General features: G+C 45.9%; 1 protein-coding gene across 4 annotated transcripts in view; it reads right to left on the reverse strand.

The window, feature by feature from the left end:
* Positions 1 to 22,638, reverse strand: part of PCNX2 (pecanex 2) — a 283,000-nt gene that overhangs the window by 18,650 nt on the left and 241,712 nt on the right. For 3 of the 4 annotated variants that reach the window (XM_057531598.1, XM_057531596.1, XM_057531595.1), the window contains 3 exons: positions 18,675 to 18,928; positions 10,933 to 11,166; positions 8,050 to 8,162 (listed from right to left, as the gene is read on the reverse strand). In XM_057531598.1, coding sequence (XP_057387581.1) covers positions 8,050 to 8,162; positions 10,933 to 11,166; positions 18,675 to 18,928 — 601 coding nt within the window. The remainder of the gene's footprint in view (positions 1 to 8,049; positions 8,163 to 10,932; positions 11,167 to 18,674; positions 18,929 to 22,638) is intronic. The other variant, XM_057531597.1, reaches the window with a different exon arrangement.

The following is a 22,638-nucleotide window of genomic DNA, read 5'->3' on the forward strand; positions in this document are numbered from 1 at the left end:
ATGTCACGAGCTGGGAGGCTTTGGGGGGGACAGCAGAGGTCTCCAGGTCGCCTGCAGCACATTTCTGACTGGGAGCATCATCGGGCTTCGTCTTGTTAAGACTCTACTGAGAGATGACAGGCTCCCACCCCCAGGCCAACAGCTGGAGTGGGGAAACAGGGTTACATCTGAGTCGATCAAGGTTGGCCTTCGTGGGGGCTAGAACAGCCACCACCCGGGCCCCTAGCGCTGCCTTTATTTACTAAGTTTTTAGCACGTGTGCAGTGCCATGTAAGACCGGGCTTATCTCGGTGCCGCGGTCTGGCTCTCTACATGTGGATGTAGAGATTGTCCCTGCACTGAGGACTGCTTGGCAACAAACTCTAAAACGGGCCTTCTGTACCTCTTCTGCAGCACTCAACCCATGTTCCACGGAGTCAGGACTTGAATTATATGTCGCCTTCATAACTGTGTGTGCATGTGCGTGTGTGTGTGTGTATGTGTGTACACGAGCATAGGTGCACATTTGTGTGTGCATGTGTGTATGTGTGCATGTATGTATACTGTGCATGTACATAGGTGCACATCTGTGTGTGTGCATGAGCATGGGTGCACATTTGTGTGTGTGCATGTGTGTATATGTGTGCATTTACATGGGTGCACGTGTGTATGCTCACGCGTGTGTTGGAAAGGATGATCCAGCCTCCACCTCAGAGTGACTGCACCCCCAGCAGACACCAACGACCACCAAGCTGGGTCTTCGTGACACTCTGCTTGTAGTGACTCCTATTCTATCTGGTTCCGACCCAGTTTCCTATTCTATGATGACATAACCACTGGCGCTGCGTACAGATGAGAGGCTGGAGCCATCAGTACTTAAGCACAGTCATTCATAACCTTCGTGGAAACGGCCATTTTCCAGCTTGAGGCTCAGGCTGTTGCTTGCAGTGCCAGCGGAAACTCTAGCCCCAGGTTTGCCTAAGGCTTATGCTTTAACGGGTCCCGCCCAATTCAGCATCCTCGCCCATCACCTTTCACGGCAATGACAGCTTGAGGACGGCCAGTTGAAGCAAAGGTTGTTTTCACTCCTTGTATCGCATCTTTCTTTATCCACAGAGGAGTCCTCAGAGCTCTATTCTAGCCAGACGTTGCTTACGCCCCTTGAAGCCCTACTTTTGTTCAACATCACTGACCAACTCAGCCCAGTTTTCACCTGCACCCTCTCACTGGTTCTTGGCCCAAGGACATTTTGGCCCCCGGGGGACATCTGACAATATCTGGAGACATATTTTGGATGTCACAGCTGAAGGGGGTCATGCTCCTGGCACCCAGTGGGTAGAGGCCAGGCAGGAACGTCCAGGACAGTCCCCCCAACAAAGAACCACACAGCCTAAAATGTGCATAGTGCCACTGCTGAGAAACCCTGCTCTTTCAGGAAAAAAAAGTAGCATTAAAGATAGAGATTTTAAGTTTTGGACAATGGGTCATTATCTTGGGTCCAGCGTCAATGAATCTGAGGATTCAGGTGGAAACAAGTCTAATGCTGGGATAGTTTCTGCAGCACTCCCAGTGGACTCTCCAGAATGACTGATACATTCATTCGAGCTTATTTCCAAGCAGGTCTGTACACCGCATATTTACAGATGGGCATCGTGAAGAGTCTTCTGCTGTAGCGCATCGCCACCCGTGGAGCGCTTGTAGAACATATGCAAACGATTAAGTGTGATTTGCAAGTTGGGTTGCCCATGCTCACTGATGAGTAATGGAGATTCTCAGAGAGCATGTGCTTGGTTATCTAAGTCAGTATCCTAGCTCAGAGAGCATCTCCACCTCAGGGACGGCAGCGTGCTTCATGCATGAATACCAGGAGCAAGCTGGCTGCACAAGAAACGATCTCCTGGCAGCTGTTCAAAATCAAAACCAAATTTCCAGACCCGGCTCCCAGAGAGTCTAAGCTGGCGATTTGTGATGGGGCCTGGGGCCCATATTCTGACCAAGCTGATCGGGTGATTCTGAGGCGCTAGGGGCGATTCTGGGGACCAGAACACCCAGACATTTCAGAGAAGCAGGGGAGTGGGAGCTCGGCGTGGGACCCAGGGAGCCTGGGCAGGTTGGGCAAGGCTGGTCCTCAGGGCACTCCAGGGCAGGGTGCAAGGTGTTAGCTAGGTGATGGAGAGTGACAGAAATGACGCCCACCAGCACCCAGCCAGCGACGTGGAAAGAGAGGGAAAAAAAGGCACCTGGGGACGTCCCTGGTGGTCCAGTGGTAAGACTCCGTGCTCCCAGTGCCAGGGGCCAGGGTTCGATCCCCGGTCAGGGAACTAAGATCCCGCACGCCACAACTAAGACCTGGTGCAGCCATAATAAATAAATAAATATTTTTAAAAGAAAAAGAAAAAAAGGCGTCTGTCAGCGCTTCTGTCCCTTGAGAAAGTCCCGCCAGATCCCTGCCCCTCCGGCAAGTGGCCTAAGATTAATCAATGTACCTCCTTGTACAATCCAGCTGCTTTTCAATCTGGCGTGCTGGCACTCGGCGCAAGTGAGTTTGGGCACAAGCTCTTCAGAGCTGAGTCTTGGTTTCCCACAGCCCTCGGGCTCTCCTGGACGTGAGCCCCACTGGTTGCAAAGCCAGATTTTATGGGGCTGGTTTTTCTGGCTCAGGTCCCCCAGCTGGGGAGCCCAATGGGAGGCTCAGACCCCTCGCTCCTCAGGGGGGACCCCCTCGGTGGTGACTTCCCTCCCACTTGTGGGTCGTCATACTGGAGGTGCAGGTTCTGACTGGACCGTGTCTCCGCCCCTCCTACCCTTCTCTATGTGGCCTTTTCTAATACCCTTGGTTGCAGGAAATCTGTCCTGCTAGTCTCCAGGTCATTCTCAGGGATAGTTGTTCTATGTGACGTGGTAGGTTTGGTGGGGTCGTGAGAACAGGTGGCCTCAGAATCTTCCTACGCCACCATCTTGACCTGAGCTGGACGACTTGATTTTAATCTCTGGTTCAGGACCGTGCGTCATGTTTACTTTACTTCTCTTCTAGATCCTGATTTCTGAGTTTCCAACCCCAGTCTGTCAGGCAGACCTCAGTCTTGTCTGCAAGAGGATTCACTACGACGTCTGGCCCTAGTCTGGGGTCTCGTCTCCAGCAGAAGGTCGGCAGGGAAACTGAGATTATGTCCGGGATTCCTGAAGAACGCTGTTTTCCTCAGTCCGCTGTGGGTGAGAGCAGCGTGGACATGGTAGATGTGACCCCAGACTATGACAGTGACCTTCTGCCACAAGGTCATCTGTCAGGGCTCTCAGCCTCCAGCACAGGACATGTAGGGCTGGATTGTTTGTCTGTCATTTTTCAAGCTTACATTTATCTTGACATGTTCTGTTCTCTTAGAAGCCTAGTTACTCCAAGAGTCAGTAAAATTTCTTCTTCAAGCAAACATGTTGCTGCTGTGAATGCAGTCACCTTCTCACCTTTTATCTCTATAAATGGACTATCGATCAGGATCCACTCATCACCTCTCATGTACTTGAAGACAGTCACCAAGCCGTGTTTTAGCCCCTGCGGTCAGTGAAATTATTTTGACTTCCTCCTAAACATGCCCTTATATTTGTATGCTCTTGTTCAGTAGGAGACACAGTTCTACAATGGGGACAGGCCCCAAACTCCAAATTAAAACCATTATCAGTGTTTGCTTGTCACATCCCTATTAACTCATTCTATCTCCGTAACATATGGACGTCTTATTTGAAGACATTTTACATACCTGTACTCTTTTGCTCACTTGCATTCAGCTTATCATTTAAGTTGATTCTCAATTTGCTTATCCTCTCTAATTTTTCATGCGTATATTTTTCTTCCTTGAGGATAGCCTATCAAAGCTACGTCACTGCTGTGAAGTCAAAATATTTCCCCAAGAAACCCATCAAATGAAGCAGAGCTTGTGACTTATGCTAGGCTGCTATATAAGACTTATCTGTGGAGTAAGTGCTCAAAAATTATCTGTTAGTCTTTAATACTAAATATGTGAGAATGACTTGTTAGGTCTCAGAAAGTACACTTAAGGGCATACTCCTGAGTTAAAATTATACAAGGATAAAGCACGCGCGCGTGCACACACACACACACACACACAGATCATAAGCCACTCCTACTTTAAACATAAATAAAACCATACTGAATAAAGTATTAGCAAAGTGAATCCATCATTGCATAGACAGAATATATCGTGACCAAGTAGAGCTTCTCTCAGAATTGTAAGGATGTTTTAATGAAGAAATCTATTAAAATAACCTAGTACATTAATAGACTTAAGAAGAATTTCATCTGAATGTGAGCCCTCAAACTTTGAAAGAATTCAACATCCTTTCCTGATGAAAGCTTTAGCAATCTAGGAAGAGGACACTCCTAACTATGAAAATGGTCTACTAGAATCCTAAAACAAACCTTATTTTTTAACGCTAAAATATGCCGCTTGTTCCCCATTGATGTCTGGATTAATGTGAGGATGTTGTGTTAGACTGAATAATGGTCCCCCAACATGTCCATGTCCTCATCTCTGGAACCCGTGGTTATGTTGCCTTACAGGGCACAAGCAATTTTGCAGATGTGATTAAATTGAGCATTTTGAGATGGGGAGATTTTCCTGGATTATCTGGGAGGGCCCAATGTAATCACAAGGATCCTCATAAGTAAAAGAAGGAAGTGGGTGAGGTAGAGTTTGGCAGAGAGAGATTGGAAAAGGCTACACTTTTGTCTGGGAAGATGGAGGAAGGGGTCGCTGGGATGCAGGCGGCCTCTAGAACAGGGGATGGCTTCTCCTCTCAGAGCCTCCAGAAGGAACGCAGACACCTTGATTTTAGCCTAGTGAAACCCGTTTTGTACTTTTGATCTCCAGAACTGTACAACTAATTTATGCTGCTGTAAGCCACCGAATTTGTAGTAAGTTGTTATAGCAGCAATTGGAAACGAACACAGATGCCCACCTCCAACTGAAGGTCAGGGCCAATGGAACAGGAAAAAGAACTGAGGTATAAATATAGGAAAGAAAAAGGCAAAACTGTCATATTTGCAGATATGTCTTTCCAGCAGAAAATCAAATAGAATTAACTGAAATAATGTTTATAACAGAGTTCAGTAGAGGTGCCCAGGATGAAATTGATATAAAAAACCAAATACAGTAAGTCCTCTACATACAAACGAGTTCCATTCCGAGAGCACATTCATTAAGTCCAATTTGTTCGTAAGCCCAACAAATTAGCCTAGGTACCCAACTAACACAATCGGCTATATAGTACTGCATTGTAATCGGCTTATAATACTTTCCACATAAATAATACATAAAAAAAAACCACAGTAAAGTACACAAAAGTACAACTACTTGTAGAGGATGCACGCATGTGACAATGTACGCCAGACACGTGAACTAACTTACATGACTGGGCGTGCAAACTACGTTCGCATCTTTGAAAGTTTGAAACTTGAAGGTTCGTATGTAGGGGACTGACTGTAACTTTCCTGTATACCAGCAGCAGCCAATGAGAAAATGTGACAGGAGAAAAAGGGTTTTATTCATGATCATAATAAAACTATAAAATACCTAGAGACAAGTCCATTAAGGATTACAAATCTCCAAAAAAATGATAAACTATTATGGAAAGACATTTAAAAACCTGAATGATTACAAAGATACACCATATTATTGACTGATGTCCATTCTTTCCCCAAATTAATCTGTGAATTTAATATACTCTAAATCAAAATCCCAAATGAGGTTTTTATAAAATATGAGTCTAAATTTCACCTGAGGAGAAAATGAGGAGTAGCAGGCCCACCATAAAGACAAGGGCACCTTGAAATACGGTACAGGACTGCTCAGTGGAGTGAATCAGTCCCAGATAATAAAATCTTTCCCTACACTAGCAAGAGTATCATTCCCAGATTTATCTCATCACTATGTTTGCAACAAGCAGAGCCGACATGGAGTATGAGAAGCTGTTTGAAACAAAGAAAATCCCATCAAAACCAGGCTGATCAAAGCAGCTGCTAGGCATGGTGCTTATTCAAGGAAAAAATAAATAAAACAGACCAAGCAAGATACACCTGGATCAGGAATACTGGAACAAGTAACACAAAGAACAAGATCGAAGAAATCTGAAAATATGTTGTATGGGAATGGAAAGAGTGAAATCGTTGAAGCATTTTATTTGCAATTTGTAAAGAAAATTTGAAATTTATTAAAAAACATAAAAATAAAAACTTCCCATTGATCCAACAAAAGATCATCTGCTTGGATGCTGTGAATATCTGAAGACTCATTTTGTGATGTGGAGTCCAGAATCTTCTGAAGCCCTTCTCAAAGAGTATTCCCTATTTACAGTACTATAGGGGACTGTTTCACAAAGCCCACGAAGGAGGCTTCTGCTAGACTTTCAATCATCAAATTCAGTCCCAGATGACCACAAAGGGAACTGCCTGGGTCTAGTATGAGGCTGAGTCGGGTAGGAGGGAAGAGAGGGGCTAGAAGAAGGTCAGCTCCTCCCCAGAGTATTTCCTAGAACACAGATCAACACAATACTGTAATTGGTGAGCATTTCTCATCAGAAATCATAAAGTTCTTGGATGAAGAACTCATCATAAAGTTCTGGGATGTGGGTGCTGAAAGACTAGCTGTCACGCATTCTAACCACCTTGGTTCTCACCTTTTCCTCTTGGTGACTCAAGGCTATAGCCCCCAGAGAGGGATGGAGGGACTGCCAACCACACCACGTCACCCCTTACCAATGCACACACGTCACGGAGGACGCCTGTCTGTGGCTCGCCAACAGGAATGACTCAGAGCCATCCCCTGCAGGAAGGGCATTCGGAAACACCTTCGACAAGTCTCCCTGGACTTGTTTACCCAATGGCCAGGCACTGTGACGGCTGTTAAACAAGCACACATGTGGGTTTTGCCCTTAAGCGGCTTGTCATCCCACCTAATCACCCCCAAACACACTCAAGTAGAGTATCAGAAGGACCCCTTTGCAGAGCACCGGATCAACAATACAACACAGACATCTTGAAGAAAGTCCAAGTAAAGGAGAAACCACTACATAGACACTCTTTCTTTTTCAGCTCCCTGGGTCTGTATGATTCTCAGCTGCATGTTGATGCACCCGGGGAGCCATAAAAAAGTCCCGATGCGTGGTCCACCCGCAGGGGTCGTGATGTGATCACTCTGTCCTGGGGTAAGGCCTGGGCATCAGGATATTTACAAGCCCCTCGGGAGATTTTCATGTGCACCAATCAAGACGCCTCTGACAGACAGGCAGAATCCAGAATACCCGGTCCACAGTGCTAACTACCAAAGGGGCAGTCTGTGAAACGGCCACCAGCCGGGGCGATGAGGAGGCGACTGATGAAATTCACAAGAGCGGTTTCCCTGGAGAAGGAGGAGGTCGGGGCAAAGAGCACAGCTTCATTTGTGATGCCAGGTCAGGGGCTTGTTTGTGAAGGCAAGACCTCAGGGACCGAGGGTGAAGGAGGGTGAAAGGGGCCAGGAGAGAGCTGAAAGCTCAACACAAGATTGTTTTGTTCTTTAAGAAGAGAAACTTGCAGAAAGAGAGTTTGAAAAACACAGGAGAAGCAGCATCCAATCATCAAAGCCCCACAGAGTCAGGGCAGGGCAGGGGCTGGAGTTAAAGCACAGAAGTGACAATTTTCTTTTGTGAAGAAAAACGGGGGAAGGGAACTAACGTTTTTTTGAGCATTAATTCTGCTAAATACCAGGCTAGGCGCTTTGTATGCATGATTTCATTTAATCTTCCCAGAAAATTTGCAAGGAAGCTTGTAACATAGAACACCCTATACCCAGCATTTCAGGGTTTTGACTGTTCCGTATTAATGCTGTTTCCACATCTAATTCTCCAGATCACCGTGGTTAAAAAGTCTTCTCACAGGCCCAACATGATTTATTAGGGAGAGAACACTCTGGAAGAAGTAGGAGCAGTCTAACTTTAAAATAAAGAAAATGATGGACAAAAATCTGTCCAGCATATAAAATGCCCACTGGTGTCTGTGACAACTGTTTCCCCAGGTACCTGATGGCCATGTTGTGAGCCGCGGTCCCCAGAGCTCTCCTACCCAGGATGCAGAGCGCGAAGGACAAAGTCACCAGAGGCGAGTCCTCGTCACTGTCTAGGTGCTTCGCGGGCTGGAAGAACAAGGATGTTAATTCAGCTTTCACGTGGGTTCCGGACCAACAGACAACCGTAAATGCAGAGGCTTTCCCTGTGTCACCCACGGTGGTCACCCGGGCCCCATTAAGGTGACCTGATGGATGGGAAACTCTGCTTCCTGAGTTTCTCTTGAGGTTGGACGTGGAAAAAAAATTTAAATGGGGAAACTACCTTAGGAAAATAAAGGGACTAACACGAGGCTGGCCGGCCTATTTCCCTGGAATTGTGAATATAGCACCTCGAGGTCAGGAAGATGGTGAGAGCGTGCAGCCAAAGGAACCGCCACCTAACCCTGGGCAATGCCCACCTTAACCCTGGGCGACGCCCACCTTAGCCCTGGGCAACGCCCACCTTAGCCCTGGGCGACGCCCACCTTAACCCTGGGCGACGCCCACCTTAACCCTGGGCGACACCCACCTTCACCCTGGGCAACGCCCACCTTCACCCTATTCAACGCCCACCTTAACCCTGGGCAACGCCCACCTTAACCGTGTCCAATGCAGGGCACAGGCACACCAGCAGGGAGAGAAGTATGGGAATCAAGCGCAAATGAGGGTTTTCTGTTGCCTCAACAACGAGAAGCCCACTGAGCTGACCATAACTCCAACAATTAAATGAAGGGGGTCATCCATAGCTTAAAAAGAGGGGCATGGGGAGGTGCAGAAGGAATTTAAACTTAAAGTCTCTTTTGCAAGAAAAGCGAAATAATTTCATTTTTATGAGCCCGCTGAGGAAAGAGGAGTGCCACCATTGTGGGGATAGCCAGGAAAATCAGTAGATTCTCTGACTATTTCAGCCACCAGGAGAGGCTCAGTGAGGGTTAAGATCTCAGCACACATTCTTCTGGCTGCATCTGGAGGAAGCAGACTCTCCCACCTGTTTCCCATCACTCATGCAAAGGTCAAGGACCTGGGCTAGTGTCATAATTTGGTTTACCCTCTAGAGGTCACACAACACACCTCATCAGCTGCTGAGAAGGCCATTTCAACTTGGATCTATCATTTCCTTCAAAAACACATTGCGAGAAGCTTTCCAAATCCCGAGAGGCAGAGACGACCGACCCCCTCCACATGCCTCCCTCCCCTTTCTCCTCCTTGTCTGCTTCCTTGTCTTCCTTTTCTAAGATGTCATTGTCTGTCCTTGGTTTCATTTCTAGGAGGCTGCTTTCATCTCCAGAAGTGTCCTCAGCACATGAGCAACGATGTGTGCACACACACACACAAACCTACAGGAGTAGCTTGGACAGTCTGATTGCTAAACAGAATGTGCTGGTCCACGATTCAATATGTTCAGCAAATCCTCTGCATTTCAGCACAGATATACTCTGTACGGAAATCTCAAAAAGTAACTCTAAACAAAGAAGTGTCCAGAGTTTTAAAACCGTGAAGGAGGCTTAACACTGCACTGACTCTGAACACAGTAAAGAGGAAAACGTACCTTCAAGGCCCCTTCACTGGAGACATGGTATATGAATTCTTCCATTTCATTTTGCTTAATTGTTAAACAAACATTTATCCAAATACTAGTGTCCTGGGACTTCCCTGGTGGTGCAGTGGTTAAGAATCTGCCTGCCAATGCAGGGGACACAGGTTAGAGCCCTGGTCCAGGAAGATCCCCCATGTCGCAGAACAACTAAGCCCGTGCACCACAACTACTGAGCCTGCGCTCTAGAGCCCGTGTGCCACAACTAGTGAGCCTGTGTGCCACAACTACTGAAGCCCGCGCACCTAGAGCCTGTGCTCCGCAACAAGAGAGGCCACCGCAATGAGAAGCCCACGCACTGCAACAAAGAGTAGCCCCCACTCGCCAAAACTAGAGAAAGCCCACGTGTAGCAACGAAGACCGAATGCAGCCAAAAATAAATAAAATAAATAAATTTATATATATTAAAAAAAAAGCAAATACTAGTGTCCTTCCTCGCCCCTATTTCATTATAGTCTATAGTATAAGAAAGAGATTATTAGAGAAATGCAAATTAAAACTACAATGAGGTATCATCTCACACCAGTTAGAATGGGCATCATCAGAAAATCTACAAACAACAAATGCTGGAGAGGGTGTGGAGAAAAGGGAACCCTCTTGCACTGTTGGTGGGAATGTAAATTGATACAGCCACTATGGAGAACAGTATGGAGGTTCCTTAAAGAACTAAAAACAGAACTACCATATGACCCAGCAATCCCACTACTGGGCATATACCCAGAGAAAACCATAATTCAAAAAGACACATGCACCCCAATGTTCACTGCAGCACTATTTACAATAGCCAGGACATGGAAGCAACCTAAATGCCCATCGACAGACGAATGGATAAAGAAGCTGTGGTACATATATACAATGGAATATTACTCAGCCATAAAAAGGAACGAAATTGGGTCATTTGTAGAGACGTGGATGAATCTAGAGACTGTCATACAGAGTGAAGTAAGTCAGAAAGAGAAAAACAAATATCGTATATGAACACATATATGTGGAACCTAGAAAATGGTACAGATGAACCGGTTTGCAGGGCAGAAATTGAGACACAGATGTAGAGAACAAACGTATGGATACCAAGGGGGGAAAGCGGCAGGGGGGAGGTGGTGTGATGAATTGGGAGATTGGGATTGACATGTATACACTAATATGTATAAAATGGATAACTAATAAGAACCTGCTGTGTAAAAAATAAATAGAATTAAATTTTAAAAAAAAGAAAGAGATGGTCTTTACAAGGCTCTCCTCAGCCCCACCTCCCCTACCTACCCCTTGCCTCTTCCGTGCGCAGTACTGAATCCACTCCAGATACACGTTGCAGTAGCTGGCTCGCGTGATCCCCTGGAGACACGGGACATAGTCGTCATCAATGTTCATGCTGAACATCGCAAGGTCGCGCTCAATGTAGTGCCACTTGGCAAAGGGCTGCAGGGACTTGAGAAGGGATTCGTTTTTGATCCAGGAGAACAGTTTGGGGGACGTCACCATATAGTATATTATACTCTGCCAAGAGAAAGCAAGACTTTGAGCCCTTATAGCCATTCCAAAGCCAGAAAGACTTTTTCAACTATATTTCATAAGGTAAATCAACATCAGGGAGGTATGAGACATGAGATCCCCACAGGTGGTATCATCTGTATTTCCTGCTAGATTTAAGGCACAGAACCCACTGGAGACGTTTTAAAATGTTCTCTCTTGAGAGTCAGTGGAGGGTAGAGGGACGTGAGAAGAGGAGAATGCTAGCAGAATGTACCAGAACAGAATCTCCTTGGTGAGAGAGAATGACAGCCAGCGCCATCCTTTCTGAGAGATGCACACAAAAGCATCATGGTTTCCTTAGGCTTCCTGGAGGCCAGGCTGGGCTGATGTTGCTTGGATAGATCAGGGCACGTCCTCCTCCGGGGCCTCAGACAAAGAGTATGTCATGAGCTAAAGCAACAAGGTACTTATGGAAAGTACTTATGATGTGAAATTGTTCACACACACACACACACACACACACGTATACATAATCCAGGGTACCCAGACAGTGGACATCTGTGATATCTTCAAACATAACCCATGTGTCCTCCTACATCAGACGTTCCACTTATGAATCCAACTGGGGAAAGCGCCACCCTCGGGCTTTATGATTCTGAGCTACAGATTTACTGAAAGCCATCTTATAGTTTTCGAACGAGTTCATCCTTCAAGAAGGCTAGCATCCAGCCTGGAGAAGTAAACATGTGACAGAGAAAAAGAAAAATCCAAGCCTGCTGTGGACACGTCAGGAACAGACGGTAGTATCTACGGACAAGTCCCTTGCAACCTCACTCCGCTTTCGTTACCACAGGAAAAGGGAAGCGGCTGGTACCACCGGGGCGGAGATGGGTCCCGGAACACAGCTTGCGTCCTACATGCAAACTGAGAGCGACGGGAGGGGCAGGGGTGGCGTTTGATGCAAAGACGGCAGTAGCTCCTGCTCCCGTAGAATCCTACCCTTCACTGATGGCCTTCTCCGATTATAGAAGGCATTCTGGCCAAGCAAGAAGACAGAAAGTAACGCACACGGGATGAACGTGAGCAGGGCTTAGGCGACGGAGGTGAGTGGGCAGAGGGGCCCTTTGCTGGGCAGCACCCCCCAGCTCCCCTCCTCTTCCTCCCTTTAGCCGGGACGTGAAATCCAGAGCGCCAAGGTCGGAGGTTGCTGAGGTGTCTGATTTCAGGTTAGTGCAGGAGTTTGAATGCTGAGCGGACAGACACAAGTAGTCTCTGGATTTGGGCAAAACCACGGCAGACGCCTGACTCAGCCTCCCTCTGCTGTTAGGACCGAGGGCAGCCTGCATGCTGGAGACAGCTCATCTGTGGCTCATGGTGTGTGGTCTTCCTTCTTTGGGGCATAATCTCTATTAGGCTCCATCATCCACCTGACCCCCAAGTAGGGGAGCGGAAGCATGAAGCCCGCAGACAGTAAGCAAAATTCAGTAGTTCACATGTTTCCCCAAGCTCTGCAGCTCTGCGTCCAAGCAGCACTGCTGGCCTTAGGAAACCCCTTCAGGGGAGGGAGGGAGGAAGAGAAGGAGGAAAGGAAAGAGGAAAGGAGGAAGAGGCCAGGGGAAGCTGAAAGCAGAGGGGCAAAAGACAGAGGCACTAATCATGGCCACTCTTCATCACTGTTTTGAGGTTTAAAATGAGATCATGCATATGAAGCGCTTAGCACCTGGCCTGGCACGTGGGACATGTGCAAAAATCTTAATAATCATCATCTCTTTGGCATCTATGACTTACCTACCATGCAAGCTTGAGGCCCATGGCGGGCAGCAATAGCAGAGCTCAGGAGAGGTTTCGAGCAGGGGATTCGGAAAGAGGAGACAGCTGAATCTCCCATGGTCACCAGAGTGCACATCTAATATTCATATACGTAAATCAAGACTCTGGAGGGTGTTTTATTTTCTACCAGCTGGCGGGGTAACTTAAAGCTTCCATGAGGTAGACGGTCTAAGTGCTCGGTCCAAAGTCACGAGCCAAAGAGGAAACGTGACCGCGATCAAAGGCACGGCTTCTCAGCTGACAATCACAAAGGCAAGAAAGAAATCTGGTCTGTCTAAACACCTGGCTCGAGCAAACATCTGGTCTAGTTTTTCCTCGATACATCCTAATCACGTGTACCAGACAGAAATAACAAACAAAAATGGAAAGCTGAGCGTTAACCTTTTCACTCGTTTCTAGGGAGGAATGAAAATAACCCCTCCACCAATGAAGTCAGTATAGTTAACAAGGACTTTGAATCCCAGAGGCTCAAACTCCCTCCTCTAGTTCTGGCAAAGTCTTGCAGCGCTGGCTTCTGAGTGGAATGCTTGGCTCTCCCTCGGTGTCAGTACCAACTCCTCTCACTGGGAGGAAACAGAACCACTCCAACTGGCTTCAAACCGTACCCCGTTTCCCCTTTATTTAGGCAGAGATTCTGTCAATGAACGGTGTGAAATCCTTCAGAATCTGTCAGGATGAAACGGATCTCACACTAAGTCAAACTGCTAAGTCAGGATGGTGACACGAATTGACTGCGTGGAACCTGATCCGTGTTGAAAGCAGGGCCTCTTCTGAATTAATTCACCATATCTGGCTCCTCTAGCAGGGACCCTCCTGGTCTCTCATTTTCATCGTAGATCAGCATATTCTCCCAGACAGCGCATTCTAGGAGGGGGACCTGGCAGGCAGGGCCACATCCCCAGGTGTTTCCACCGTATCCTGCAGGGCAGGTGATAAGCGTATCTCCTTTCTAAGAGTTGGGCAGAAACAATGGTGGCTGGGAAAGCAGGCCCTCACAGAAAGCTGATTTCTTGACGGCTAGAGGGTTTTAATCACTAACGAATGGAGGAGAGATGGACGAGGCACCAGGGAAAACCTCCAGTCGTCAGAAAGGCAATGATTTCAAATATATTCATAGAGGGTGGGGAGAACTGACCCAGTTTATTATGAGATTAATTTAAAAAATCCTTTTGTGCAAAGGAATTATTCCAAGCTTTTCTTTCTGTCCAATAAAAATAATAAAAAGAATGAAACCAAACCCCTGAAACTTGAAGCAATTCAGGGCCACAAAGGCAATTTCGTTCACTGAGTAGCCTAAGCCAAAGAAGAAAATATTCTTTTTTTTTTAATTTATTGGAGTATGATTGCTTCACAATGTTGCATTAGTTTCTGCTGTACAACGAAGTGAATCAGCTGTATGTATACGTATATACCCTCCCATCCCACCCATCTAGGTCTTCACAGAGCACCGAGCTATAGCTCCCTGTGCTATACAGTGGATTGACATCTATTCATTTGGTTTTACCCTCAAGTGCTGTTTCTTCTGTCGTCATAGGCACTCAGCACTCCTGAAATTTCCTTGAACTAACTGTACCAGGGAGATGAGTACAGTTTCTGAGCTGCCGGTCCCCGAAGGGTAGGAAGGCACTGAGTGTGATGTTTAGACAAAGTCTCGTGTGAACAGGCCTTATTGGTGCTGATGTGTGTTACCAGGAGGTACCACGAGATCCATCTGTCCCCAAATCTCAGCCTCTCCTGAGCACTGATTCTGTTTCTAATGAGCACAAATGTCTGCAGTGGTCCCCAAGCCTAGTTGCATATCAAATCACCTAGGGAACTTATTTCAAAATATAGGTGTTTGGGGCACTCCCCAGGTGCACAGAATGGGAATTTCTGGGTAGGACGTGGCAACCTGTAATGATCTAGCTGGCTGGGGGATCCTGATGCCACAGGTCTGCCCCCTGGCTCCTGGGAATCGCCCGATGGGTCACAAACCACCGCCCTGTGTGCCTCTCTCCTGCCCCCCACCTCCCCAAGTTCTCATGTCGGCATCACTGCCCGCTCGTAGAAAACAGGGTCAATGGACTGTCTTCCCACAAGCCCACTGTCTCCCGGCGGACTCTGGGGGCCTCCCTCAGCCCTCCACCACTCACATGTTATCCTGGGTTTGTTTATCAGATTGCAAACTGTCATTTCAGAAAACGTACAGGGAATCAGGAGGCGTGTTGCCAGGAGCTAGTGTCGCTGAGTCCAAGCTCCCTCTGCACGCCGCACGACAGGCCAGTAAATCGGGAGACGAGGGGCTGAGGCAGGGAAGACGCCTTTGTTCGGAAAGCTGGCAGACCGAGAAGACGGCAGACTAAAGTCTCGAAAGAACCATCTTATCGGGGTCTGGATGCCAGTTTCTTTTATAGAACAGAGAGGCGGAGGGGGTGAGAAAGTAAAGTAAAAAGGCCATAAGTTTTGCAAATATCCCCTGGAATGGCCAGCCTCGGGGAGAGGGTGTGTTAATATCTTCTTTCTTGCAGCTGTCCACAGGTGGGCAGGGCCGGATGTTGCCCTGAACAAAGGCACTTTGGTTTAATATTTAGGCAGAGGGGCAGGGTTCCCTGAGGTGGACCATTATATATAGACAGGATCCTTTTAGTGAACAAAAGCAATGGGAAGCAAAGGTTAAAGTAAAAGAAACAGATCCAACATGGAGTCTGATTTAGCTCTTCCCTGTAACGTTAGGAGAGGAGGAATGTGAAGGGACAGAGAGAGACATCAAAATGCAGGTCCTGGCATGGAGTTCCCCCCAGGCTTCTGGAAAAGCCAAGCAGGTGGACCCAGAGGGGGCACCTCAGCCCTTCGCTCTCCCCTCTCGCCCACTCACGGTGACCTGCTGGCCCCATCATGTGAGGTCTGTATGTCCACACGTCTGGCCCATGGAAAAGCCGTCTATGGGGAGCTCCAGATTCACAGAGACGTGGCTCAATCTTGAACTCCATCCTCGCCACTAATGCCTGGAGCAGATCCTGCAGACTCTTGCCTACACCTGGATCTCGTCCGTCCAGACTGGATGGCTCAGATTCTGCATTACCTGGAACCTTCGTTCATCTAAAAACTACGGGCACCTCCATAGGTACGTCATCACACTCGGGTCTGGGGGCCCACAGAGGGAGCAGGGAGTTGCCAGAAGGGAAAGAGAAAAGGTTTCAGAGGACGGGGAGACAAATGGCAGCCTGGACCCCAGGGAGGATGTGAGGGGGAGCTGCCCTGGGAGCTCAGGTTGAAAGAGAAGCGCAGGAAGAGGGGACTGGGATGCAGCCATGCGAGGGCGGGGATGGGGAGGGCACACACGCATAGGAAAGGGTGGGGATGGAAAGCCCATCAGAAATAACAGCAGAGGGCTCTGCTGGCACACAGACAGCCTTGCCCTATTCTTCCAGTCTTTTTTATCGATGGCTGTTCAGCAGTTACTTGTGTTTTCGGTGTGCTCATGAGAGGAGGTGAGCTCCAGGTCCTTCTACTGCACCATCTTGAATTGCCCCTTCTGTCCTCCCTGTTCTTGAGGCACCAAGGAGACATGTGACTCCAGGGCTCATCCATCTGGGCCATCTAGACTGCTGTCCCCAGCTGCCACCTCGCAGTAAGCTCCCAGCCCTGGCACGGCTGCAGTCGGCCCCTGGATCTAGCCCCCCTGCAATGACCCCATCCTGTTGCCACCTACAACTAAAGCAGATCCTCAAGGGACTCTCTCCTTTGGGAGGGAGGCACCAGAGAGAGCTGGTTGCCATTTAACATCTGTTTTCTCCTTTTTCCATGACACACAATTTCTGTCTGGGTTCACGGCTGCCCAGAATACCCTTTCTAGATCCCCCTCGAAGCTGGCATATGACAATCTTCTGGCCAATGGGACACAGCTACAGAGTACTGTGGTAACTTTCAGGAACCTTCTCTTCTTTAAAAAAAAAAAAAAACTATTTTTTATTTATTTATTTGGGCTGCGCCGGGTCTTAGTTGCGGCCTGCAGGATTTTCATTGCTGCAGGCGGGCTCTTAGTTGCAGCATGCATGCAGGATCTAGTTCCCTGACCAGGGATCGAACCTGGGCCCCCTGCATTGGGAGTGCAGACTCTTAACCACTGGACCACCAGGGAAGTCCCTCAGGAACCTTCTTAAGGAATAGCTTGTGCATGCCCTTGGCCTTCCCTTTCTGTGTCCCTCTCTCCATCCATTTAAGCCTTAAGATGGGGGAGACACTAAAAATGGTGGAGCTGGGAGCTGGAAGGAACCTTGGTCCCTGAGGACTTGGAGCAGAGCTTCATTTACGTGTGAGAGGAATACACTTCCTGCGTGTGTGTGCCACTGGGATTTCACGGCCCACTGTCAAGTCTAATACCAACTGACGGACCCAATTTCCCGAGAGTTGACACTGTGAAAAACTTCTTGGCTCTCAGACATAACGGTCAAGGGAACAAACATGGAGTCGCGAAGCAAAAGATCACAACTTCCTGATTCACTTCCCAAATCTTCCCCAATGTCTGTGAGGTTGGGCAAACATTTACCATTTTGTGTGAGGTTTGGATGTAAAGTTTTGCATCCCTCTAGCACACACGAAGGTGCGGAGCACGAATTGCTCAAGGTGTTTTAAATATTCTGCCACAGAACATCTCTGTCGCTCCAACATTTCTTGTTGCAATAACCTTGGGGTGTAATCATCAGGAGTTCTTTAACCTTCTGATTTTCATAGTCTGAATTCTATTTCCTGAACAATTTAGCAGCTATTGCTGCAGACGCTGGGGCTCCCCCCAGGAGTTATTTCCAATTTCTAAATGTCCTCCTTTTTAGTTGATGGAAATTCCTGAAACTTCAGGGGCCCGTGTTATCTCTTCATTTTGTATTTCCTTATTTCTGCTGGACCACTTGTCTCAGTCTCAGCTGGCAGAGAGTTTGGGGTCTCAGATGGATGGGCTTCTTCCTGGTGAATGGCATTAAAACGTGGACCCTCTGAGGACCATCCAGGGCTTTCACCGTGCAAAGTGGTGTCTCAGAACAGGAGCCGTCACAGACACCCTCAGCCACGGACACCCTCGCCCGTCCCGCCCCCCTTAGAAAACACTTTCGCCCCTATTATCGTGCTGCATCCTTGGTCAAGTCTCACATAAGTCTCCTCTAGGAGATTTATTCAAAACCAGCACATGTTCTGAGGCCGAATACAGGTTGAGCAGATGTAGGTACCGAGCAACTGAATAAATGTACTAGTCCCCATACGAGTAAGAAGAAAAGGCTGTCAGAGCTAATCCTGATTGGATCATTTAACTCTATTTTTGCATTTTTATCATGAACTTAAAAAATTGACTCTGGTTCTAAAAGGTAGAAATTTGCAGAGCCTCTAAACTGATCCTTATAACTCGTAAAAATTGAGGTCTGGTCATACTTCCAGGATGTTTCCATTTGTCAAGCAACTCATGTGGTGTTAAAAGTGGAGAAGAAGATCTAGGCAAGAAAACAGACTACCTCTTCGTGCCCAGGCTTAGGATATAACTTGGGGCATGCACGTCAGGCCAACCCAAAGCCCTCGAGCCTTCTTCACGAAACCGGTGGCTCCGAAACCTAGCTAAGCCTCTGATTCACAAGCTGTGGAGAAGCTTCCTAAGCTCTTTACAAAGCTTTCCAGCAGCCTCTGGAGCCAGCCCGGCATCATTACTCAGACAAAGGGTCTGGGACCCGGAGCAATACCTTGATGTAGTATCGGATGAGGATCCTTCGGAGGTCAAACACCTGCAGCATGCTGGCCGCGTTGTTGTCCGTGATGCTGTAGCCCTCCAGGATGTACTGAGCTCGTGCGATCTCCCAGGTGAGCCAGCGGAGGTTAAAGGCGGCATTGCAGGACAACAGGTGGAGTAGGTGACCTGGTTTGCAGCAGCAGCAGCCTCTGTCATCCTCATCGCCCTCTGTGATGGCTTCCACCTCCCTCTGCTGGCAGTAGGTCCCTGGCAGAGTAACAAACACGACGGCAGTTGTAAAGAGGTCGTAGGATAACCTTTGTTTCGAATGGATTTTCCCCTTGCCCTTATTGAGGGAAAGATGCTGAAGAGAGTCTAGAAATCAGGAGATTTGTGTAGTTCTTAGTTCAAACAAGTACCCCCAAATAAGCCACCAATCTTACAATCATTAATGCTTTTTTCTTTTTTTGGCCACGCGGCATGTGGGATCTTAGTTCCCGGACCAGGGCTCCAACCCACACCCCCCTGCACTGGAAGCACGGAGTCTTAACCATTGGACCGCCAGGGAAGTCCCACAATCATTAATTCTCTTATTCATCCATATCCCTTCTGATTCTCATCACCTCCTGGTTTTTTTGTGTTAGAAGAGACACATTCCCATGGTGGTCATGGACGCGAATGGCCAAAATGCAGGACGGTTATATCCTTGAGTTCTCCTTTCCAGAAACCTGCAGGTCATGGCTGAGCAGATAGGAGGCTAAAGAAGGTGGCAGGTGGAAAGGTCTGAGAGGAGCTAGGTGCACGTTGAAGTGTTACCAGGAGGGGTGTCCTGGAAGAGCTTCACAGCCTAAGTGCACCACCTCACCTCACGTGACTGGGAGCGCCCGGTGAGCTGAATACATTTCCAAAGGAGCTAGTTCTAAAAACACAGGATAACGGGCGTCAACAATCTTTGCTAAATGACACACCATATCTTCTTTAATATTTTTGTTAATGATTTGAGGGGAAACATATACAGTATGCTAATGACATGAGATTACTGGTACCTCCTGGAATGCAGAGTTACGATCTAAGGACATCTTGCCAAACGGATTTGGCAGACTGAAACTAATACACTGAAAATTAGTAGAAATAAATGGAATGTCCTGCATCTTGGTTCAAAAAAACCAGCTACACAGTTCAGTAATATACAGTAGCATACTTAACAAATACTTTGGTAATTTCTTTGAACATATGGACCCGAAGTAGGATAACACTTGAAAACTGAATGTGATCTTGATACCATCAAAACAAAGGGATAGCAAGAGTCAGAATATACCTCGTTTTATTCCTTTGCACGCTACACATAAAGGGTTACTGATAAAATGAAATAAAACTAGATGATTTGGGCAAGTTACACTTTCTCCATTAAAAAAATATAATAGTACTGATTTGAACAAGATCATACAGATTGTTAGTTACATATCAAGAAAACTACAGGGTTGTAAAATAACTCAAATTATGTTACTGAAGAATGACTAAAAGATCCAGGGACTTTGACTTTGCATAAAAGAAGACTTTGGGGGAGACAATGGTCGTCTTCAACAACTATCTGAAGGGCTATTGTGGAAATGTGAACTTGATATTCTCTGTAGTCCCAGAGGGCATTATTATGACCAATGGGAAAAAGCTTCAGGGTATAGCGTTTACTATAACAAAGGTCATTTTAACAACTATGAGTTCAACAATGAGATGGGCTGCCCTATGAGGATAAGAGGATAAGGAACGAATTAGGGATGACAGGACAGTAGTAATAAGTGCTAATAACCATAAGTACAAACCACTTAAACCAAAGTCACGGTGAAGAGAAGAAAAGAAATAAGAGAGAAGATAGGAAGGACAGCCAATCAACTGGGGTAGTTGTTATTGGTTGTGGTGGTGGTGGTTTGTATCTTTTTCAAGATAATTGAGTCCTTAGTTATTGACAGAAGGAAAAAGTAAGCACAAAAAAAGTAAGTTTTTCTCTATGAATTGCTTTAGTTGTAGCCCACCAATTTTTTATGTTGTGTTTAAAATTTTCATTCAGGTAAATTGTTTTGTAACTCAGTTTTTATTCCTTACAGTTCTGTTATTAGGTGTATGCATATTTAGGACTGTTTTGTCTTCTTGATGAATTGACTCTTCAGTCATTATGAAATATCTTTATTTTGGTAACATACCTTGTCTTGAATCTGATATTAATACAGCTATTCTAGCTTTCTCATAATTAGTGTTTGTAAGGGATAAAACTTGCTGTCCTTTTGGGACTTCCCTGGTGGTCCAATGGTAGAGAATTCACCTTGCAATGCAAGGGATGCGGGTTCGGTCCCTGGTTGGGGAACTGAGATCCCACATGCCGCAGGGCAACTAAGCCTACGCGCCACAACTACTGAGCTCGAGCACCTCAACTAGAGCCCACGTGCCCTGGAGCCTGCGCGCCACAACTAGAGAGAGAAAACCTGTACGCCACAACTAGAGAGAAACCTGCACTCTGCAATGAAGAGCCCGCGTGCCCCAACAAAAGATCCCGCATGCTGCAACTAAGAGCCGACGAGCCAAAAATAAATAAAATTGAATTAAAAAATAATAAATCTTCAAAAAAAACTTTCTATCATTCTACTTTTAATCTATCCATGTCTTTGTATTTAAAACATATCTCCTGAAAACTGTACATAGTTAGGATTTGCTTTTTTATCAGTTTGATAATCTCCACCTTTTAATTACAGTGATTAGTCCATTTACATTAATGTGATTATTTATATGACTGGGTATAAATCAACCATCTTGCAGTTTTTTAAATTCATCCATTTTTTTTTCTTTGCATTCTTTCTGATATTTGGGGGCGGGGGGGAGCGTGCTGAGTAACTTTTAGTAATTTACTATGTATCAGCTTTTAAATCAGTTAGCTGTAACTCTGTTTTATTTTTTGCAGTTTCTCTAGGAATTATAATGTGCATTTTTACCCTATCACATGGGTAAAATTCATACTACTCTTCCTGTAATGTAGGACTATTACAATGGTATATTTAATCCTTCATGTCCTTTGTGTTATTGTTGTCAAGCATTTTACTTTAATGTATATTAACATTTAAACCCCACAATAGTTTGTTATTATTTTGCTTTAAACAATCAATTTTGTAAAGGCTTAGAAAGAAAAAAAATCTTTGCTTACATATTTACCATTTCTGGCAATCTTCATTCTTTTATGTAGAATCAATTTTCCATCTGCTATCATTTTCTTTCAGCTTAAAGAATTTCCTTCAATATTTCTTGCAGTGCAGGTTATCTGGTGATTATGTCAACTTTTCTTTATCTGTAAAAACTTAAATTTTGCCTTCATTTTCCTAGATGTAGAATTTTGGGTTAACAGTTTTATGTTCCTTCCAGCACTTAAAAAATATCATTGCATTATTTTCTGGCTTGCATTATTTTTTAATGAGATGTTAGTGATTAACTCACATAGTTGTTTCCCAGTATATTATGTGTTTTTAAATTTTTCTCACAGTCTTGATAAAATGATGATTAGAAATCTCAGACGCTCTTATAATTATTCTTTAATTTTCAGCTATTTGATGATCATGCACTTAGGTTTGGTTTTCTTTGTGTTTATCCTGCTTGGGGTGTGCTGAGCTCTTGGGATTTATGAATTGATATTTTTCATCAAATTTTTAAAATTTTTGAATAATATTTCTTCAATTTTTTTCTGACCCTATTTATTGCTTCTCCTTTTGGGATTCCACTTATACATATGTTAGGATACTTGATATTGTCTCACACATCACTGAATCTCTATTTTCTGTAATTTTTTCATTATTTGCACATCAGTTTGAATGGTTTCTATTGCCTTATCTTCAAGTTCATTGATCCTTTTTTTTCCTGTTAAGCCTATCCTCTACGTTTTTCATTTCAGACGTTGTGTTTTATTCATTTCCAGAATTTCAGGTTTTTTTCCTGTCAAT

The sequence above is a fragment of the Balaenoptera acutorostrata genome, chromosome 16 (genome assembly GCF_949987535.1).
Source record: "Balaenoptera acutorostrata chromosome 16, mBalAcu1.1, whole genome shotgun sequence".
Lineage (NCBI taxonomy): Eukaryota > Metazoa > Chordata > Mammalia > Artiodactyla > Balaenopteridae > Balaenoptera > Balaenoptera acutorostrata.